At 47.0% G+C, this 20256-nt stretch overlaps 5 protein-coding genes across 6 annotated transcripts in view; 2 read left to right on the forward strand and 3 right to left on the reverse strand.

The window, feature by feature from the left end:
• Positions 1 to 7067, forward strand: part of LOC125764929 (calcium-activated chloride channel regulator 1-like) — a 48536-nt gene extending 41469 nt beyond the window's left edge. The window contains exons 2-3 of the mRNA XM_049429658.1: positions 1335 to 3369; positions 3460 to 7067. Of these exons, the coding sequence (XP_049285615.1) occupies positions 1335 to 3369; positions 3460 to 5195 (3771 nt within the window). The 3' untranslated portion in view covers positions 5196 to 7067. The remainder of the gene's footprint in view (positions 1 to 1334; positions 3370 to 3459) is intronic.
• A 126-nt stretch (positions 7068 to 7193) lies between these two features.
• LOC125765008 (zinc finger protein 557-like) lies at positions 7194 to 9613 on the reverse strand. Of its 2 annotated transcripts, XM_049429840.1 has the most exons (3): positions 9507 to 9610; positions 9194 to 9372; positions 7194 to 9130 (listed from the first exon to the last, which is right to left on the reverse strand). In XM_049429840.1, the coding sequence occupies exons 2-3, from the start codon at positions 9209 to 9211 to the stop codon at positions 7307 to 7309; spliced, it is 1842 nt and encodes a 613-aa protein (XP_049285797.1). In that variant the 5' UTR covers positions 9212 to 9372; positions 9507 to 9610; the 3' UTR covers positions 7194 to 7306. The 2 variants fall into 2 exon arrangements, with proteins under 2 accessions (XP_049285797.1, XP_049285796.1); XM_049429839.1 differs by having other exon boundaries at positions 9194 to 9613.
• Positions 9614 to 9660: 47 nt separating this feature from the next.
• On the forward strand, positions 9661 to 13320 carry LOC125764942 (uncharacterized). Its single transcript, XM_049429692.1, has 2 exons — positions 9661 to 9808; positions 9895 to 13320. The coding sequence occupies exons 1-2, from the start codon at positions 9795 to 9797 to the stop codon at positions 12926 to 12928; spliced, it is 3048 nt and encodes a 1015-aa protein (XP_049285649.1). The 5' UTR covers positions 9661 to 9794; the 3' UTR covers positions 12929 to 13320.
• A 70-nt stretch (positions 13321 to 13390) lies between these two features.
• Positions 13391 to 18307, reverse strand: LOC125764936 (uncharacterized). The gene is made up of 6 exons (XM_049429676.1): positions 18084 to 18307; positions 17527 to 17984; positions 17325 to 17435; positions 15108 to 17236; positions 14796 to 15034; positions 13391 to 14728 (listed from the first exon to the last, which is right to left on the reverse strand). Exons 2-6 carry the CDS (start codon positions 17784 to 17786, stop codon positions 14144 to 14146), a joined length of 3324 nt encoding a protein of 1107 aa, XP_049285633.1. The 5' UTR covers positions 17787 to 17984; positions 18084 to 18307; the 3' UTR covers positions 13391 to 14143.
• Positions 18308 to 18406: 99 nt separating this feature from the next.
• On the reverse strand, positions 18407 to 19827 carry LOC125765126 (mediator of RNA polymerase II transcription subunit 4). The gene is made up of 2 exons (XM_049430017.1): positions 19639 to 19827; positions 18407 to 19551 (listed from the first exon to the last, which is right to left on the reverse strand). The coding sequence occupies exons 1-2, from the start codon at positions 19707 to 19709 to the stop codon at positions 18822 to 18824; spliced, it is 801 nt and encodes a 266-aa protein (XP_049285974.1). The 5' UTR covers positions 19710 to 19827; the 3' UTR covers positions 18407 to 18821.
• Between the last annotated feature and the right edge of the window lie 429 nt (positions 19828 to 20256).

A 20256-nucleotide genomic window follows, 5' to 3' on the forward strand; every position in this document is an offset into this window, starting at 1 on the left:
GCTGCTGCTGCACGGCTGTCAATTTGTCTCTCCCGAGGCACAAAAGTCCCAAGCGATCGTTGGTGGAGAAAACTTGGTATTTGTTGCAATCGCTAGCCAGCAGCTGCATCCGTTTCGTTTGCAGATGCACAACTCGTTCACCGGGTGAATTGCAACCGTATCAGCGATCCCATAATCACGGACCCGTGGATCCAAAAATTGGAAACAAAACAAACGGAGCGAAAGAGAAACAAAAGTAAATTTAATGCACATTAAGGCCGCGTGCCACCTGGACGGGGCGTAACGAAAGATTCATGCAAACATGATCGTACTGCCAACCAACTTGCCCATCGAGCAATGTGAAGAAGTAAACCAAAAATTTAACCAAATAAAACACAGTGTTTCCCTAAAAGCGGCAGATGAGTCTAAGGCACATGTTGAGAAAGTGCGAAACTGCCAGCAACAAAAGAACGTACGCACGTAAGGCAAAAACCGTCGCGAAGGTAAAACGCTCAACAACAACAACAAAAAAACAGGCCACCTGTCGCTCTTAGGTTTTGTTTCTCCGTGTGTGGACCGCATGAATAATTAAGATTTAAGATACCCTTACGCAAGACGCAGCATCACGGCGTGGGTCGACCGAACGTATCCAATTCTGACCCCTTGCGTGCGTGATTTGCGTGGTTTAGACGAGGATGATCCTCGTTCGATCGAAAGGCGTAAGTCAAAAAGAAAGCCTAAACCCCATTGCATGTGTGCGACCTCACTTTCCATTCCGGCAACAGGCGGTGCGTCGGTAAAGATGTGTCATCGGCTAATGGAGCGACCATTAGCGTAGACCATTCCGTCCGCTCCCGGTATGCAGGGGTTTTGTGATGTTGCCATCCAATCGATCAGGGGTGTTGTTGGTGGATTTTGTTTTTTTTTTCATTCTCATAGAAACCTCCAAAAATGATGATGATGATCTGCACGAACGAAAGTGAAAAAGGCGATGAATTTGAATCCATTTTGGTGTGGGTAAGGTCATTATGAAATGTTCGCACAATTACCATTGCTCAACTCGTCTTGCTTATAGCGCGAGAATGCATGGGAGACCTAGTCGGGGCTGGTCAAATGTCGGTCATCGAACATGGTACGATCGTTTCACGTTTGGCCTCGAGCACTGAGGCTTAGGTAAAAAACGTTCAATAGGAAGGGATTGAAGATGGTCGCATGATTCGTCTACTCTGTAAAATGTACGGATGGCACTTCGCCATAAAAATGTTCGCTCGTTCACCATGTTGAATGTTTGAAACGAGTCACAGTTAGAAAAACATTTTTAAATAACCTTTTACCTTCGTTTGGTATCATTGCAGATTATGCTAACGTCCGCCTCGCAGTATCTCTTCAATGCACTCGACAGCCGCGTTTACTTCGGTGAAGTGTCGGTGATCCTGCCGAACCATTGGCCCCAGTCGTGCATACCCTACAACCAAACACGCACATCGGCGAGCGGTGAAACGGCGGACGTAACTATCCGGCCCCACACCAAGGCCGAACCATCGATCTGGACGCAACAGTACGCCGGATGCGGTGAGTCGGGCGAACAGATCTACGTCGATCCGGAGATACTGGGCCGTGAGACTATCTGGCGGGAGTTTATCCGCGAGTGGGCCAAGTACCGGTACGGTGTGTTCGATGAAATTGGGTACGATCGCGACCCGGTCTATCCGCGCTGCTACATCAACGACGAGCACAAGGTCAAGCTGACGGGGTGCTCGGACGCCCCTGTCAACGATGAGGGTCTGTGCGGCAGTCCGTCCTCTCCCGTTCCGGTCCCGTACAACATTAGCCGTGTGTTGGATCCGAACGCTCGCACCAGCATTATGTTTGCGGCAGAATCGAAGAGTGTCACCATGTTCTGCGACGAAGGCACACACAATCGATACGCACCGACGAAGCACAATCAGATGTGCGATCGCCGTAGTACGTACGACGTGATACTGAAGCACTCGGACTTTGCGCCGCAAAATCAGATGGAGTTTAACCCTTCGGTGATCATTAACACCGTGCCCAAGTTTAGCTACAAGTCGCGCAAACTTACGCGCTACGTCATCGTGATCGGACAGACATTCGTTATGCGGGAACGGGAAACTTGGAGCTTCCTGCGACGTGCCATACGAAAGTGGATTGTGTATGATCTTCCGGCAACCAAGACGGAGATCGGTATTGCACTGGCTAACGATACGGCAACGTACGATATGCTCCCGATCACGTCGCTGCAGATCGAGAAGAACAAGGACCGCATCGCATCATTCATCCCGTACACATCGAGCGATCTGAACAGACCGACCTGTCTGAGCTGCGGCATTTCCGACGCCATCCACATGCTGAACGAGCAGACGCGCCATCATGGTCCGGCAAATTCGATCATTTTGGTAATTGCTCCCGGCATGGACATCGAGCACGAATCGTTAGCACGTTCGGCTCGTGCCTCCAAAATTCGTATCGCTACAATCAACTACCCGATAGTGGAACCACGGCGACCATTGGACCCGCTGGCACACGAAACTGGCGGTAGCGCGTACTCCGTGTTCGAGTGTCGTGACAATTCAGAAAAATCGCTCGTCACCACGTACTTTGAGCTATCGAACGCACTGTACAATATTGGAAAGCTATACCACGAGGGCAATCGTAACGAATTCCCGGTAGAAATCTTCCGTCGTGTGCTGATCGATTCGGTGGGCGAAACAAATTCGCAGCGCAGTAGCCGCACTGTGACCGGAAACTTCATGCTCGATCCTTTCATGGGCCCACCGGCCGAGTTCTTCATTTATGTACACAACTCGGAAAATCCGCTCGTCTCGAACGTGCGTTTGACGAACCCCAACGGTATCGTGTACTCATCGATGAGTGACGCGCGCGCCTCGGTGCGACAACTGTCTCTCTTGTCCACGATCAACGAAACTGGCATTTGGAACTATTCGATCGAACGGTTCCAGGGCAATCCGCAGCCACATTACGTGCAGGTGATCGCCACACCTCGCTCCAAGTACGCACCAGTTATAACGGCACGGTCCTGGGTTCATCGCAGTAAGGCCGGTGGTCCGATCGTGCTGTTCGCTGAAGTTAAGAAGGGAGATCTGCCGGTAGTGTCAGCACAGGTTGAAGTTACCGTTACCAAGCTGGAACGCATCTGTGAACGCTTCCGTGAAACAACGGTACAGAGTGATGAGCGGTTCGTACTGCTGGACACTGGAGCTGGTGATCCGGACATTACCAAGGGTGACGGAGTTTACTCGCGCTACTTCAATGCGGATGAATTCGGTGGTCCGGGCACATACCAGCTAGAGGTCACGGTCAGCGATCGCGGCAACACGGCCTATACGTTAGCGGATGGTGCTAGTTACAGTAAGTGTCCTATATTACTAGGTTTTAGTAAATTATCTGATCTTTAGTTCCATTTCTAAACTATATCATTTGTCCTTATTCTCTCTACAGCCGCTACGTCCAGCTCGCAACCGGGACGTTGCTGCGGTAGTTCGGTGCCAATTCCCCAGAAACAATCGCTGGACTCGTTCGAACGTATTCTTCCGCCAATGACGGTGTTCGTTAGCCAGGCGGATCTGATCAACGCCGCTAAGGTGCCGGTCGGTCGCATCAGTGATCTTAGTGCTGACGTGGAAGGTATGAAGGTACGTCTCAGCTGGACCTCACCGGACATGGGTGGCAAGAATGTGGCCCGGTACGAGGTGAAGTATGCCACCACGATCAAGGACATTGTGGACAACTTTGATACGGCTGCCGTACTATGGCATCACGACACACCGTTTACGTTTTCCATCGGTGAAGGTAGCGAGTTCACGATGAATATTACGCACGAACCGCATCTGTTCGGGCAGATCCTCTACTTTGCCGTGCGTCCGTATGCAACCCTCACCAAGGACGCAGAACCCGGACCGATCTCGAACTATGTGCGAGCGTTTGTGACGAAGCCGAAGCCCACGACACTATTCCCACCATCCAGTACGGGCGGTACGGAAAGCTACGACTCCATCTGGTCGTCTTACGATGGCATTGCTAAGAATGGAGATGACAGAATGGACATTATTCCACGCATTGCCAAAAGCATGGACCTTGGTCCAGAGCTGCTACTGCCCATCATTGCCGGTATCATACTGCTGTTCGCGCTCATCTTCATCTACTGCTGGTTCTGTGTGATCAAGAAGCGACACGACACGCACGATGACGAGCAGAAGAAGCCGATCAAATCGTTCAAAAGTGACACGAAACTAACCACAAGCCATAGCGTGATCGTCACGGCAGCTGGGAATGGTTCGTCGCCTTCCTCCAACTCAACGACATCGTCATCATCTTCGCCGAACCATCAAGGTGCGAATCATGGTGGACAAACAACGCTTCCACAGTCTAATTCTTACGATATGGGGTTGGGTGATCATCAAACCGTCGGTATCCCGACCATCTACAACATCGACGACGATGTACTGTTGGCCAAGAAGCGTTACAGTGCCGTCATTAATATGGGGCCACCGACACACCCGATGGAGCAGCAGCTGATCGAGGAGCTAAAGCAGCAGCAGCACATCATCGACACGCAGTCCTTTATCATGCCCAACCACGGAGGTCCCACGGCCAATGGTACGATCGGGCCTAACAACAACAATAATAATTGCAGCGTGAGCATCATTTCGACAACCTCCAACAATACCACGCTGACGCGCACGTACAATCCGAATGCGGGGACGATCATGGTCGGAGGCCGTACCCTCAGTCCTTACGAATCCTGGTCGGCTTCGCAACTACTGCAGGAGCACGAACAGCAACACCAGCGACGCCATAGCCCAACACTTATTGACGATCTTATCGACAATAACGTTCAGCAGACGTTCTACAATCCGGGCCAACAGGTACAGCAGCTACATCCACAGCACGCCCACATGCTAGGTCAGCCGGGTACGGACCAAATGTCGTTGCTGAACAACAACCATTTGAATGAGAATGGTTCGCCACCGGTTCCACCTCTGCCGATCTACACCACCAGCCCGAGCGTTGGTGCTACGGCACCGGGTGTCGGTAATACGACCTCGTACGTTTACGGCCAGAGCCATGGTTCCTCGGTGAGTTCGGTAAACAGTGGACTGGGCCCAATACCAAATGGTGGTTCCACGATAAGCGGTACAGACACGAAGAAACGACGCAATGTCACCATGGTCTAAGGTCATGGACGCGAAAGACACGGCTGCCGCAGCAAACAGAGACTCTATTTTTCCAAAGAATACTAATATCCCAATGTGTCCTGCTGCGTGTCTCCCTTGAACAAACCCACCAATAGTTTGTGGCTGCGTCCCTAGCTGTGGCGGCGGCCCCGTTCTAGATCCGAACACCCGAAACCGATGATGAGCCCCGGATGCGATTCGTAGTACAGTGCGAACTAGTCAACCAGATCAAGGAGGATTTCGTTTTTTTGATTTTACACACTTCGTTTCAGTTTTAGCACTTTAGGTTTGTACACAAGTTAGATATTCAGCCAGTGCCGAAGCCGACACTGGTTGGTTTTTGGGATAAGTTTTAGCATGGATAGGGTATAGGCTTCGATGGTTGATGTTAGTATATTGGAGAAAGATTTACCACAACTTTCGACACTGATTGAAACGATCGATGATACTGGAAATAGTTTGGTGGTGTGCAACTCTATAATCTCGAATCTTGTGAGACAAATTGTAGATAATTCAATACAGTGGCATTAGCGAAACTTTACTAGCCATAGCGCGCATAAGTACATCAAAGATCAAAACCGAACAAAACGATCGCCAGTGGTAGTAGGCCAACCAAAAGAAGCAAATACTGCGATCGACGACTATTATATAGACTTCAAACAAAGGGCCAGAAACGACATTTACGGCGAGCGGTAGTAGGAGCCATTGTGAGGCCATCGCTTCTTCGTGTAGGAAGTACACTAGGAGCTTTCCTCCGGTGTACGCGTCCTTAGTGACCGTGTAAACTACAGTGTGGCATTAATGAGAACAGAAATCTTAAGTCTGATGTGATGTGTTGTACTGTGGGTGATATAGCCAGCAGTATTCAAAATGGCCAGTACGTTGTGCGCTTATACAGCGTGGAATGCATGTGAATGTATGCTTTCGATGCGATGTGGTACTTTCAATTGTTTGCATCTAAGATACGGAATAAGAGATAGATTTATAAAGTAGCAATGAAGAGGGGATGGCTGGGTGGTAATACCGGCTGCCAGATTCAACCTAGCGAGGCATTGTACATAGACGAATGAAAGGGATAAAACGTTCAGGAATAACGTTGTCATATGCTGTGTAAATGGATCGACTTTTGGGGACTAAGGAAAGCAACCGCTAGTAAAGGCGAAGGAGCGATTGATAGAGCTCGTGAAGGGATAAACTTAACCTAATCGCTAAGAAAGTAAAGGGCAAGAAAAAAACTAACCATAAGTACACGAAACTGTTCTCGGTGTGTATGTGTGTGCGTGTTGTTTGTTTCTGATAGGTATCAATGATAACAAGCAAAAAACAAAACCGAAAAGTAAAGCTTTTGAGCAGCGGGTCGCGCTGAAATTCGTCGACCAGCTGCCCTTAAATAACTCCTTAACAACAGAACAAAACTAATGAAAAACAACCAATGTTAAACTATAACAAAAAAGAATCTCTAGCAACAGAATCTATCGACGTATAATAAATGTTTAACTTTCAGTTACAAATCCAACAAAAAAAAACTCACATAAAACACGGTGCACTTGGCACAGATTTGTTCACCACACAACTAATTCACAGAGCTAACGTACATATTAGGGGACGAAGGGCAATCTTTGCCGAGGTTGCAGGGAAGGCAAAAAAAGAATGTAGGTAACGAACAATACACTTTGAAACAAACAAATCTCATTAGGCTTAAGTTCCTTGGAGTGTTTACTGAGTTTGTAACATTTGCGAAACGGAAGATCATTGGGTGTTTTGTTTCAATTTGTTTTACAATTGTATAAGTTAACTTTATTTTGTACATAAATTTTAGCAACTGTTTTAAAAGAAACTAATAAAAACTGAAGAAATGTATCATTTTAAAAAGTGCAATGTGTTATTCTCTTAGTTGTATAGAAGGAAAGATGCAGACTTACCTGAATTCTTCGGGGATGCTATTTGCATCGGTGTTACGGGGCTTTTCTCAACATTTATCGATGTATTCCACGCTGCTTCTTTTTTATCGTTTTATTCACAATACAATTTCGTTAAAAATGCTATCAAACGAGTCCGGGGTAGAAAATTATTTCTCCCGTTAAAAATCACGTAAAATCCGGCAAACACTGTCATCGATTAATTACCGCCACAGAAGTACCGAGAAATGTTGATTCGTAACAGTAATAAAACCCATCGTCATCACGGTCACTACCATCGGGAAAACCTTGTACGGCAAACTGTGGTGAACCTTGATCGAGTATCGGATCCGTACCGAAGCTATCAAATATCTCGGGCAAACCCGTATCGCAGACAGGATCGACCCGGTGCAACATTTCTTCCGACACGGTTTCATCTAACGTTTCGCACGGAACTACCTCCGGTTGGTACTCTATCAGATCGTCCCAGCTGTTAAGCGCGGTCTGTTCAATAACGTTCATATTGCTAGTCGGCAATGTGTGCCCTTTCTGTATGTGGCGCTTAAAGCGTCCCAACGTGCGGAACACTGCTTTGCAAATTTCACACACATAAGGGTACTCGTTCGTGTGGATTACCATGTGCTTCTGTAGCTGGTGCGCATGGACAAACTGCCGTGCGCATACGGTACACTCGTGCTTGAGGTAACTGTCACGATGCGTTTTAGCATGGTTACGTAGTGTCGCTTTGGTTAAAAACTTTTTACCACATGCATCACATTCGTGCTTCCGGCCGGAATGTACATCGAGGTGGTTGCGCAGATCCCGCCTACGCTTGAACCGTTTACCACAAATCGGGCACTCCACGTTCTTATCACTGCTATGAGTAATTAGATGCAATCGTAGTGCTCGCCGCGATTTGCTAGTGTGGCCACACACGTGACACACGGTTAGTTCCAGTTTTACAGCCGAAGCCGACTTTATCGTCGGTCCATTTGTTTTTGCCTCATGTTTACGCCTGTGCATGGTAAGAGCTGATTCGGTGGACATGGTTTCGCCACAAATATCACAGACTAATGTTGCGATTCGTTTTGATGTTTTGCTTCCCACCAACTCGCAGCTTCGTCGATGTTTCTTTAGCTGAAAACAGCTACCAAACACTTGCTCGCAGTCTAGACACACCCACTGCAACCGTCCGTCCACAACGCGTCTTCGGGCTTCCGGCTTTTTGGAGTCTTTCACTTCCGCTTCATCCACTTGAGATAAAGCTTTGTTCTCTGAAGGTGATTCTACAACATCATTGGCATGTTTCATATTTTCTATGAAGCTTTTAAAGCTTTGCTGTTCGTATTGTGGAATAAAATTACACTCTTCCAACGAGTGCGTCACATATTGGCAGGTGTCTGATTGGCTTGAATCAAATACAATCTTCTGTTCCATTAAATGCGTTTCCTCTGCCGGTTGAGAACTGTTTTGGGGTTGTACAGCAGGTGAAATTGGTGCTAGAATTAAAATATTTTCCGTATAATTGGGACATTCACGTTCCGCCAACTCCATCAACCCAGGCTCAACAGTTTGTATAGAGTTCAGCATCTTTGCAGTAGCCGGTTCATCCATCACAGTTGCTGGAAGTAAGTCTTTTCTCGCTACAGTGAAATCCAGCTTGACATCCACAAAACTCGCCATACCGTGCTGCCGTTCTGCCAGCAGAGTTGCAATGCGCTTTTGTCCTTCTTCACAAACGGAGCGAAACTTGCAAAATTCCTCCAGGAAACCATTGCAACTGCTACAAATGTTGGTGCATACGTTTGTACCGTGCGCTTCCGGTATTCGCAAATCATTTATTATCTGCAGGTGAACATCCGATATGTGTACCATTTGGGCATTTTCACGGGCACAGAAACGGCACAGTGGTAGGAGCAGGCTAGCAAGCGCATTGTAGTCGTACTGGTGTACATCGGTGTTATCTTTTAGCATCAAATCATCCACCGCCGATCCGATAATGTTATCGATGATGTTAAATTCGACTAAATTCAGCTCCTTCGAAAATTATAATGAAAGTCAGTCAATCGAAATGCGACGACTCTAGTACAGAACACTTACTTCAGGGGATCCATCCATTTTCGTTCATCAACAAAATGCACTATACAAAGCTTCACAACTTAAACATCACAAACTTAACGGAAACCTTACTTAACTTGCTTATTGTGGTATTTCACGCCCACTGCTCGCTGATTTAGAATTAGAATCGAAATTATTCTGACCCAGTGCATTTCTCACAACTGTAGAGCAAACATAAACAATGATGTTTTTTCTATGAACCGTCAATACTATAGTCTTTTAGCTTGTTTTCAATCATTCTTACAACACTTTTAAGTGTCATTGAAGTGAAAAAGTAAAGTTTAAACTCAAATACATTTCAAAACAACTAAAACTATCTAAATAAACTAAACAAACTGTTTTATAGGCACAAAACCGAAACACAAAAAAGGCAGTGTTGCCAGTACGTGTTCGATTTTACCCGCGTCAAACTAGCTGTCAACACATTTGTCAAACGTAACGACTGTTGTCAAAAGTTTGAGCTAAACAATTTTATCAATACAGCGAACGACGCTTCTGCGATCTGCAATTCCGCCCCAGGAAAACATACGTACGCTTCATTGTCTGATGCTCAACTGTACAAGTAGTGCAACGTTGCGGTACTATGGCCGAGTTGTGGTGGGTAAAACAAACGTTCGAAGTGGTTGGAAAAGTGCTAGCATAACATATACTTACGGTACGGTTTTGTTTCTATGTTTCCATAGTAATCTCTTGGCATGCCGGCTGTGCTTGCAGAAGCAGTTTCAGCTACTACCAATGTTCCCGGCCAACGAACCCGTGAATGATGAGCTGCTGCGGAAAATATACGAATGTGCTGCGGTGCGAATATCCTACGAGTACGATCAAAGTTCCGTCATCTGCATCAAGTGTATCGTGGACGTCGAACAGTTCTACGCCTTCAAGCAGCGGTGCGTGGAAAATGATTTGCTGTTTCAGAAAGTGCGCCTAGACTGTAGCGAGAAAGGTGTGGACGAGTGCGAATTTGACAATGTCGGCTTACCGGAGGCCGAATTTATGGAACCAATCACTAATCTGGAAAGTCCACATCAGTATGATGCCACCAAACCGATAGAAAGTTTCATTGGGCCATCGAAGATAGTGCAAGTCGGTTACAATTACCGTGTCGTACGTGTAAACGACGAGGCAGACGTGCTAGTTTATCACAAGCACAGGTATTATCAACCAACCAAAGCCACCGAATGGAACCGGTGGGTTTGTGTGGCAAATGGTTCCAACAGCTGCACGGCTAGACTGACCATCTCTTCTAACGAGGGCTTTCCAGTAGCTCTGTTCACTAAACCCATCAGACATAATCATCCCGATACGATCGTACAAGCGATAGGTTCGGCCGAATCTGCTCAAGAGGAAACAGTGCAAATATTACCCCAATGTACCCTTGCCCTGGACCGTAATCAACGACTGCAGCTGTTTGCCGAAGGGTACCGTTACCGATTGCGGCAAGCTATGTATGGCGTGGGGAAAAGTTTATGGACCTGCGTTCGATCCGATTGTTCAGCCTGCATTGAGCTGTCGTACGAAGATAGTCATACATGTGCGACAAGCGATCGAACACATTGCCATGAAGCGGAAGAAGAAAATGTTCCACCCGCTTCGAATCCAAACACGGAACTTATGGCTCAAAAGCAACCAAAGCATACGCGTGGGAATAACGGTCTTAACTATCATATAACCGATGGTGTACTAGTGTACAGTGGCAACTATTACAAGCCACATAAACATGCTTCAAAAAACAAAAAAGGAGATTCCGCGAACAAGGTGTGGAAATGTATCGTAACTAATTGTGCCGCCAAAGTAGAGTTGTGTGTAAAATATGTAGCAAAGATTACCAGCGATCATAATCACGAAAAGCAGATTACGAAAAACACTAATGCGATATCGAAACACACCATACAGCAGGGTGTTAACTATCGTCTAATTGTAGAGGAACATGGACATATTCGCTTGCAGCATCGTAAGGAAAAGTACACCTTCCAACAACTACTCCCAAATGGCATCTCGGAATGGGCTTGCATCTGGAAGAGTTTAGGTTGTGGGACGACGCTAAGAATGCTTGCCGACGAACAGATTGTCTATAGCACGAGTTCCGGGAGCAGCATCAAACACAATCATCGGGTAGGGAACGTAGTTGAACAATACTTCCCCACCCATGCTCAATCGCAACCGAATGACATTAATTTATGGAGCACACCGACGTATGAACTTCTGTGGAACTGCAACAGTAAACCGATCATCCACCGACAGCATGATCGATACTATGGACGAACAGCGTTCACAAATGGAACGATCGAATGGCACTGTGTTCGGGGTATCAGCACCCACTGTGAAGCGACCATCACGATCGATAAGTCTGGTAATATTATCGCTGACCACTCGACTCACGATCACGCGAAAAGCCGAAAAAATGGCCTAAAAGTACGATCGTTCGCACAAAATCATACTACGCGCGATATTTTTAATAGTCCCGGTCCGGTACGCTTATTGGCGGGAGGCTTCAACTACCGCCGTATGCACGACGATCAGCTCAACATCGATATCGTGGTGCACGTTGCCCATAAGTACTTATCCGATGGTACGGAAACGAAAGCCTACCATTGTATATTGCGGGATGAACCGCAAGCCTGTCCCGGTAAGATCGTGCTCACCAACAATGCGCTCTGTGCTGAGATATTGGCGGCACATAACCATCTGGCTCGCACAGTGCCAAAGACGGTAGAACCGGAACGGTCCGCTCAGGTAATCGTGGAAGGACCGAACTATGAACTGATGTATGCGATGATCGGACGCAACTGTTTGCTGCTACACGAAGGGCACGTGTTCAGGTTGTACAAGCTGCTGGAACCGTCACAAACATCCCGGTGGCGTTGCATACACGCCGAAGTCGGATGCAAAGCATTTTTGAGTGTGCCACTATCGCTGACCAAGCCGGCAACCATGGATTCGCAGTCGCACGATCATTCGAGGGTAAAGCATGACACTGCTGCCGGTTCGGTGGTAAAGGTGAAACAGGAAATCATCGAAGAGCCCGATGAGGTACCGCAGCGGAATAGCTACGAAGAATCGCCTCGATTACGGCCGCGTGTACGGGAAGCGATAGATGCGGAAGATGTGAAACGGTCCCTAGCGCTGATCAATCCAACCACATCAGACTCCAATCCGCTGGCTATTTTGCACGACATTCGCGGCACACTGATAAAGGAGGAGATGAAGCGCGAAATGTTGCAAATTAAGCCCGATCCCGATGCGATGATCAGTTTCCTGAATGGTCATCTTTACGTGCGCCAGTTTGAGGATCTGGAAACGCTCGATTCACCCGAATGGATGTGTGCATTCCGCTGGACGTTGAGCTGCAGCGCCCGGTTAAGTGATCTCTCTGTCCACACGCACGAGCGGTTTGCCTCGGTGCGTACGAACGATCGGTTCAACATGCTAAAAAAGCTGATCTCACAAGGGTTGATTGCTCAGCGAGGTGTAATCACACAGATGCCCGAACGTCAGAAGGTATCCGAGTACGAGCTGCTACCAAGCAACGGGAACCTTTCGTTAACAATCGACGAGAACCGGTATTACTTTTACAAGGCAAAGAACAACGGTGAATGGTTGTGGCGTTGCGTGCGGTATCGCTGGCAAGGGTGTAAGATCGGTGTGGCCGTTTCGCATTGCTTCGGGAAGTATTACTACCAACCGTACGGCAAAACCGAACACGTACATTCCTCCTAAAGCGCAACCGAACTCTTCGCCATCGGACCATTATCATTAGCTAAACGTTTTGCTAGTTTATGATGTCCTTTCCAAAACGTAAAACTTTGAATGATTTCTTAGACTTCTGTTGGTTTTTAAACATGATAGCTTGTTTCTTAGCTGCTATTACCGTTTCGTTTTAAGCTACGGCCAACTAATAGAGTAATGAGCTTATGCTGGTAAGAAGACGATAGTCCTGTGGCGCAGTGCGATCAGTCTGCAAATAGAGAGTCAGTCACGTGACATGTAACAAGTCTAGTAAGCCTAGTAAGTCGAGTCAGCCCGGGCATTAAGTGATTGTATGGATAAATTATACAACATTAGTGCAAATTGCGTTACAAAATAAATGTGCGATAAATTTAGTTTAAAAACGGTGTTTTCATTTCCTGTTAATCACTCCGAATTTTCTATTAGACGCAAAATATAAACACCAGTTCGATATAATTTTTGTAATTTTGGGTTTATTTAGATTCCTGTTTTAGATAAAAAGAGACAAATGAAAAGTAGCTCAATCACAACCTCCGGGAGCGCCGACGGTACACTAACAGTGTTACCCGTTCCATTTAGAGCTAGTGCGCTGACACTTCCAACACATTCCATGCTACCTGCTAGTATATATGTATAGTTATCATCATCCTCCGGTTTGTAATGCTTTGTCGTGTTTTCCGTTTTCTTAATCATTACGCGGTTGTTGTGTCAATAATGGCAAACAGTCAATGCTGCAGTTCCGTGGAAAGCATGATGCATTAAAGATAAGTTGAAAAGAAAAGACCGAAATCGAATTCGAATGTAGAGGAAACATTACGTGAATTATTTACAAAGAGCAACAAAAAAAATGAGGGAAAAATTGAATTCAAGGTCGGCTATTCATAAGAATATTTGATTCTTTTCATGAAAGATCAAACATATTAACCAGTCTGTGTTACTTAACCGAATCTAGCATGAAGTTGATACACTAAAAACACGTCACACGGTTCGCAATATACACACACGGTACGGATCGGTTAATTTCCAAAAACGAAACTAACCGAAAGAAAATGTACGAAGATCTACATTGCTCGTTGACTCGATGGTGGTCCGCTTGATACGACACGGAGAGGAGCGCAAAACAAGCGAAACAACTGCCGTGTTCGATCTGATCGATCGTGTGTGCCCACCTGCACCTATCAGAGTTCAAAGCATTCGACCTGTATCCTACCAGTCATCAGAGGAGCTGTCCATATTTTCATCCTCCTCGTCTTCTTCCTCTTCCTCCTCCTCTTCTTCTTCTTCCTCCTCCTCTTCTTCTTCGTCGTCTTCCTCACCATAGCTATCGGAGTCCGTTCCGCTGTAATCGTCGCCCCGGCGCGGGCGCCTCAAATACAGCTCAATCATATTATCGAGATCGGTTAGGCGGCGTTTTGCCTTCTTCGTATCAGAATCAAGCACCCGAAGATGATGCAGATACTCGTACGTTCGATTAGATTCGTTTTGACCTTCGCTGGTGAACAGCTTTGTCGTGAACGAACGCAGCTTTTTCAGCAAATAGTTATAGTTGGAGGCGAGCTTCTTCACCTCCAAGTACGGCCCGGACGTTAAATGCCCGTAGTCCAGTATCATCCATTCGCCCGTGGTAATGCACCAGGTAAACAGCGAACGGCACTGATAAATCTTCCGGTGTGTTTGGCAGTCGATGGTGGCGGAACAGTTCTGGCATGGTTTTGGTTTACTGTTGCCGATATCGTTGGCCGTAAACTGTAGCACCGTCGTGCAGGTTATCGTTTCCGTTAGCGGACATACCTAAAACGGGAAACGGGCAGTTCTTCCAATTGTCCTAATTCTGCCCTGATTGTGATTGTGTACTTACGTGCGTTAGTTCGTACGCTGAATCCAACAAAATTCCATACTTCTTGCTTTCCTGTGCGCAGATATAATTGGCCACGTGGAACGAAAACACTTCCATGTCGAACGAATTTTGCGTTACGACAACAGCCGGACAATTGAGCTTGTTGAATGATGCCTGCGAAATGATCTGCATCTTCGAGTAACAGGAGCCGTGCACTTCCATTGGCAGTGAGGCATGGTATCCGGGCGAAATGCAATCATCTGCAAACAAAGATAACGCAAAAGCCATGTGAGAGCATGTTTCAAGCGTAAAGTACAAGCGTGTGTTACTTACCATCCTCCATCGTTACTACGGAATTGGCATCGTCCTCTTCGACGAAGATTTTTACTATCCTTTTCGTGCAAGTCGGCATGTCGCTGGCCGTTTTCGACGATTCGGACGATGTATCGACGCTGCCTGACCGCTTGGTCGGAAGCTGATTATCACCATTGATGTTATTTTCGTTGTTTGAGTCGTCCAACAGCAGCAATTCGTTTGCCATCCTTTTGGCACTAACCTTCTGGACCGCATCCAGGAAAAACTTCGGAATGTCTGGAGTGCCTGTCTCGCTTGATCCACCTGCTGGAATGCCATTACCGGGCGAAAGTATCTGTATGTAGTCTCGCGGATCGACCGAGACGTTTCGTTTCATTTGTTTCATCGGAGCACCAGCTGGTGGGGCTGTCGAAGCGCCTGGTGCAATGCCACCACCCGTGCCACCAACCATCACTACCGAGCCACAACCGTGCTGACCTTGGGACGAAGGTGAGCGATGCCGATAGTACGATGGGGAACGAATACCGGGCGGCGAGCGTAGATATCTGTTACCAACCGGCGAACCGCACGGTGACCGGAATCCATGGTTTGGTGAGGCTCGATGCAGATGGTGGGTTGTTGAGATTAAATCTGCATAGCTGGCATGATGATGTGACGCACTGTAGCCGGGCGCTGTTACACGGGCCCGGATTTGGTTTCGCAACCGGTTGAACGGTTCGATGTTTTCCTCGCTGGTTGGCTCTTCGGAAAATTCATACTTCTTATCGGCCAGACGGCGCTTCCGAAAGGCGCTTATCTTCTCACAGCGCTCATTGTCCTCCGAAAACTCGTAGGCTTTCGCAGCCGAATCGGCGTCCGGCTCGAGGCCCGACGCTTCGGAAGCGACCTGGAAGTTTGCACCATTGGCACCGTTTACAACGCACTGCTGTAAGGGCAATTTTGACTGTTGGTGAGCAATTTGAGCGTTAGGAACATAGGACGAGTCGGACAGATCGAATCGTCTTCGCAGTGGCGACCGCGAGATTGACGGAGCCAGTGCAGTGGTTGAGGAACTAGCCGTAAATGACATATCACACATGGGTACGGAGGATGGGTTCATTGCGCGCACGCTACCAAACCCTTCCTGGCATGGCGAACTACCGCCACACTGCAGATCGACGCGTGTCACGAACGATTTTCGTGGCGGAACGATCGTTACCGCGGTTTTCACCGACGGGCCCGCCAGGGACGCAACGGACGATGACGAACTGGACGCACCACCGGATGCGCCATCAAGTCTTAGCTCTATGTTTGTGTTATTACGATGGTTCATCAGTCGCACTTGCGCCATGCCTGGTTCGGTGGTCGACTCCTGCGCCGCAGCAGAAGCAATCGGCGAGGTAATGATCAGCTCGTCAAAGTTATCCGGATAGCTTCGAATGGAACACTTCGTTTCATACATATCAGTCTCGTATTCTGCGAAATCCGCAATGATTTGTTCGGCAATGCTCAGTTCCGGATTGAGCAGCGTAGCAGCGCCCGGCCCGTCACCGATTTTCACCGCGTCGAGTTCACATTTCTTTGCAGCACCGTTGCTTTCGTGCTGCTTTGCGCTGACGGATGCATCCGCGCCTTTACATGGCGTCAGCTTTTTACACTCCTCCACCAGCACATCCTTCTGCGGGATGACGTTTCCCAAATACTTGGAGCTCAGTGTTGCCGAGTGCCCTACACACTCTTGGCTTCTTCTCGTGTCCAGCTTAACGTTGATGGTATGAATGATGCTATTCTCACTCATAATCACATACCCAGGACAGTTGAGATTGAAGTTCGGATTAAACCGTGGCCCAGAATCGGTACCTCGGTACTTCATGTGGATCGTCATGTTACAGCCAATGCACAGAATATCCTGCCGCTGTTCGTCGCCCTCGTGCGCATCGCGCACCTGCTTGCAGTCCAGACAGCCCAGCTTCGGTACGCGCACCATCGTCACGTACGATTCGGAATCTTCGTTCAAATTACCACCGTGCACGATCAGCAGCTGACTGTCCGTTTTCCACTGCGTGATCGAGACGGACTTGATTTCGCCCACCCCGTGGTCGTCGAAAAGGCAAACGTGAAAATATTTACTCAGCAACACATGCGGCCTGTAAATCCAAAAGTAAAGCCTGGTGGTGGGGAAAAAAGGAAAAGGCGTCTAGTAAGCTTGCATAGATTGCATCACGCCGGTTGTACGGTCAAATCGCTAGTACGTACTCATATTTGTGGATGGAGCAGAAATCATTCGCAAACGCTTCATCATAGTCGTACGATAGTTTGTAACTGAGCAGAAACTGTCCACAGCTAGTCAAGCCCATGAAGATGTGCCTGGAGGGAGTGTAGAAAAAGGGAAACAAATGCAATAAAGCTATCCACCATCCCGCAGCACCACCTTACAACACACCACAATTTGACTTACCCACTCAGAAAACAGTATGGTACGATACTTTTCAGGCAGAACTGCAGCTGTTCTGGCACCTCCTGGAATGGTTGCTGATGCGAACGTTTGTTCAATCCCGTGGACAGATAGCCCGAATGCTCCCGGTTCAGCACCTTCAGGAGAACATTCTGCGTACCGTTGCTGCTGTTCGACCGGGTAAAGAACCGATGGCCGTCCAACGGACGGATCTGGCTAATCCGATCCACTTCTTCGTCGAAGAGTGATCGGTTTGGATCCATGCTGCTACAATTTTCTACTTACTGTGCAACGCTCTATTTCATTCTATATTACTGTTTCATCTTTACACCGGAACTGTACCAACACCGTTGTATAAAAATTCGCCGAAGCCTGCTTTGATGTGTCCTTCGCGACACTGTGTTTCACACGGAAAATGCAATTCTGTCTCGATGAATGATGATGATGGTGATGATGATGATCTACCGAGCAGAACAGAAGGCGGTGTATGTGGGCAGTTTCGTGCGTACAGAAACGGACCTTCTTTGCGCCGTGGGAGTACCGTAACACCCACAACTCACCGTGCAATATGCATATCTTGCGCTGTTGCACTATCGGTGAAATTTTCCACACTTCTCACAGTGTTTTTCACGAACCTTCCTGCCCAGTCGATACAGCAGAGTGTTGTTCGTGTTGTTTTCTGCTTCGCTTACCTCCGACACCCGTCGTAACTTCTCTTCATCCATACACCACGCACACACACACACATTGACAATCGTTAACGTCAAGCAGTGTTCTTGTCAAAAACAACAACAAAATTGTCAAAACGCTTTTCGCACAATTCGGAAGCTGATCCTGATGGATGGCAAAGATGGAACAATTATTTAGAAGTAAATACGGCTAGTTTCCTTCATTATCGAGCTTTATTTCTTTTCTTTTTTGGCTCATTCAATACCGTGCGTAAATGTTGCTAATCGATTGATTCTGGATGCATTTAGAGGAAAGCTGATAACGCTTCCTTGAAAACTAAAGTCCATCAAACTTAGTCAAATCATATCGCGTTGTAAAAATCGTTTGAAAAGGGTAGCCACAACAGCTGACGATTGTTTACTCTTGTAGAATGTTGCTTGTTTACTATTAACTTTTAGATCATTTCGCTCATGTTTCACATTGCCTACTGAAGTCGGTTCATAAATAAATAGAAGCTTCATGGGTAGAAATCAGTAGAGGGTTTCGTTTCATTTTCCAGTCACGACATGCGACATGCTAATATTACACGGCAAATACTTAATCCTAAACAATCACCACTGTGCCAGCGCTCATTGGGAATCGCTAGAGCTAGAGCTGGAACTTTCCGTGGACATGACTTCCACATCATCCTGCGATGCATCCTTGTGCGCCCGTGTGTCCAGCGAAACCGATCCACCACCGGAACCCATCGACATATGAAGCTCCCCGGAAGGATGCCATGCAAACTGATTCTGTGCGGAGGCCGGAATTTCACCGCCAGCACCAGCACCACCCGCTGCCCCTGACACGGACGTGTTTCGGTGCATTTCGTTCAAACTGTTGGGATGCTGCAGATTGTGTCCATTGATATTAAGATCCGACTTTCCCAGAAAACCTAGCCGCATTTCAATGTCTGTTGGGTATGGCCGGCGCAAGTCTCCCTGCTGCCAGGTTAGCGGTGCACAAATCGCGTGTGACGCACTGATGCGATGGGCAAACTTGATAAGCTCCTCCGAAGAAACTGGCCTTTTGTTAGCCTTCGTAATACTGGCCAGCTTTTGTCGTGCTTGGAATATTGACGTAGCAAGAATTTGTTCCGCTTCCTTCAGCTGCTTCTGAAGCTGATTTATCTCTTCATCCTGTTTCCGCACCTGCTCCCGTAACGCATCCATGTTCTTCTCAATGCCAGCCTGTTCGGCCGCTAGCTGGAGGGTTGATTTCAATTCCTTATCTTTCAACACGAGCAGCTCCACCAGCTGAGCGTGATCGGTACTGGACATTTTCTGTGCCTTCGGAGCGATGGTGTTTTCAATCAGTTCCCTGCAGACATGAGGTAAGCATTGTATTTCAGGGCAAGCTGAGGAAAACCCCCGATTCGGATTATTGCCTCCCAAAGGCTGCACTTACTTGGCAACGATTTCTATATCGTTTATGATGGCCAGTAGCCGTTCTCGTGTGCTGAGATGATATGAGGACATGATGATATCGCACGGCACAGATTGTTTCCCGACGAAATTGCCGACCAAACAAAACAGGAGTTCGCAATCCGGGAACTATGTTTTGCTGTCAGCGCATAGCCATGTTTACCCGATGGCATTGAATACTTCCGTAGGAGCATCTGGAGAGAAAAGGGCAAGATAATTTTTAATAAAATATTGCTTATTATTTGACGCACGAAATAAAATTATAATAGAATAATGCAAAAGAAATTACAATGCAATTATCTGAAAACGTTCCAGTTCAACGGAATCCACAGAATCTTAAAAACAATCGTCCAACGACTGTTGTAAGGTTCTTCAATTTGAAAAACGCAAAATTATTTCTTTCATTTCATGTTTTATTTTATTAATTTAAACATTATACAGGTCCAAGATACCATTTACCAAGGTACCATTTTAAACTGTGATTTGTACAGTAGAAATTGTTGAAAAACACAAAATTATCATTTTATCAGCAGATTACATACATACAAGAGCTTGTTGAAAAGGAAATGTCAGAAAAATCGTATTGGAAATATGATCGTAC

Source organism: Anopheles funestus, chromosome 2RL (genome assembly GCF_943734845.2).
Source record: "Anopheles funestus chromosome 2RL, idAnoFuneDA-416_04, whole genome shotgun sequence".
In the NCBI taxonomy this organism is placed as follows: Eukaryota; Metazoa; Arthropoda; class Insecta; order Diptera; family Culicidae; genus Anopheles; species Anopheles funestus.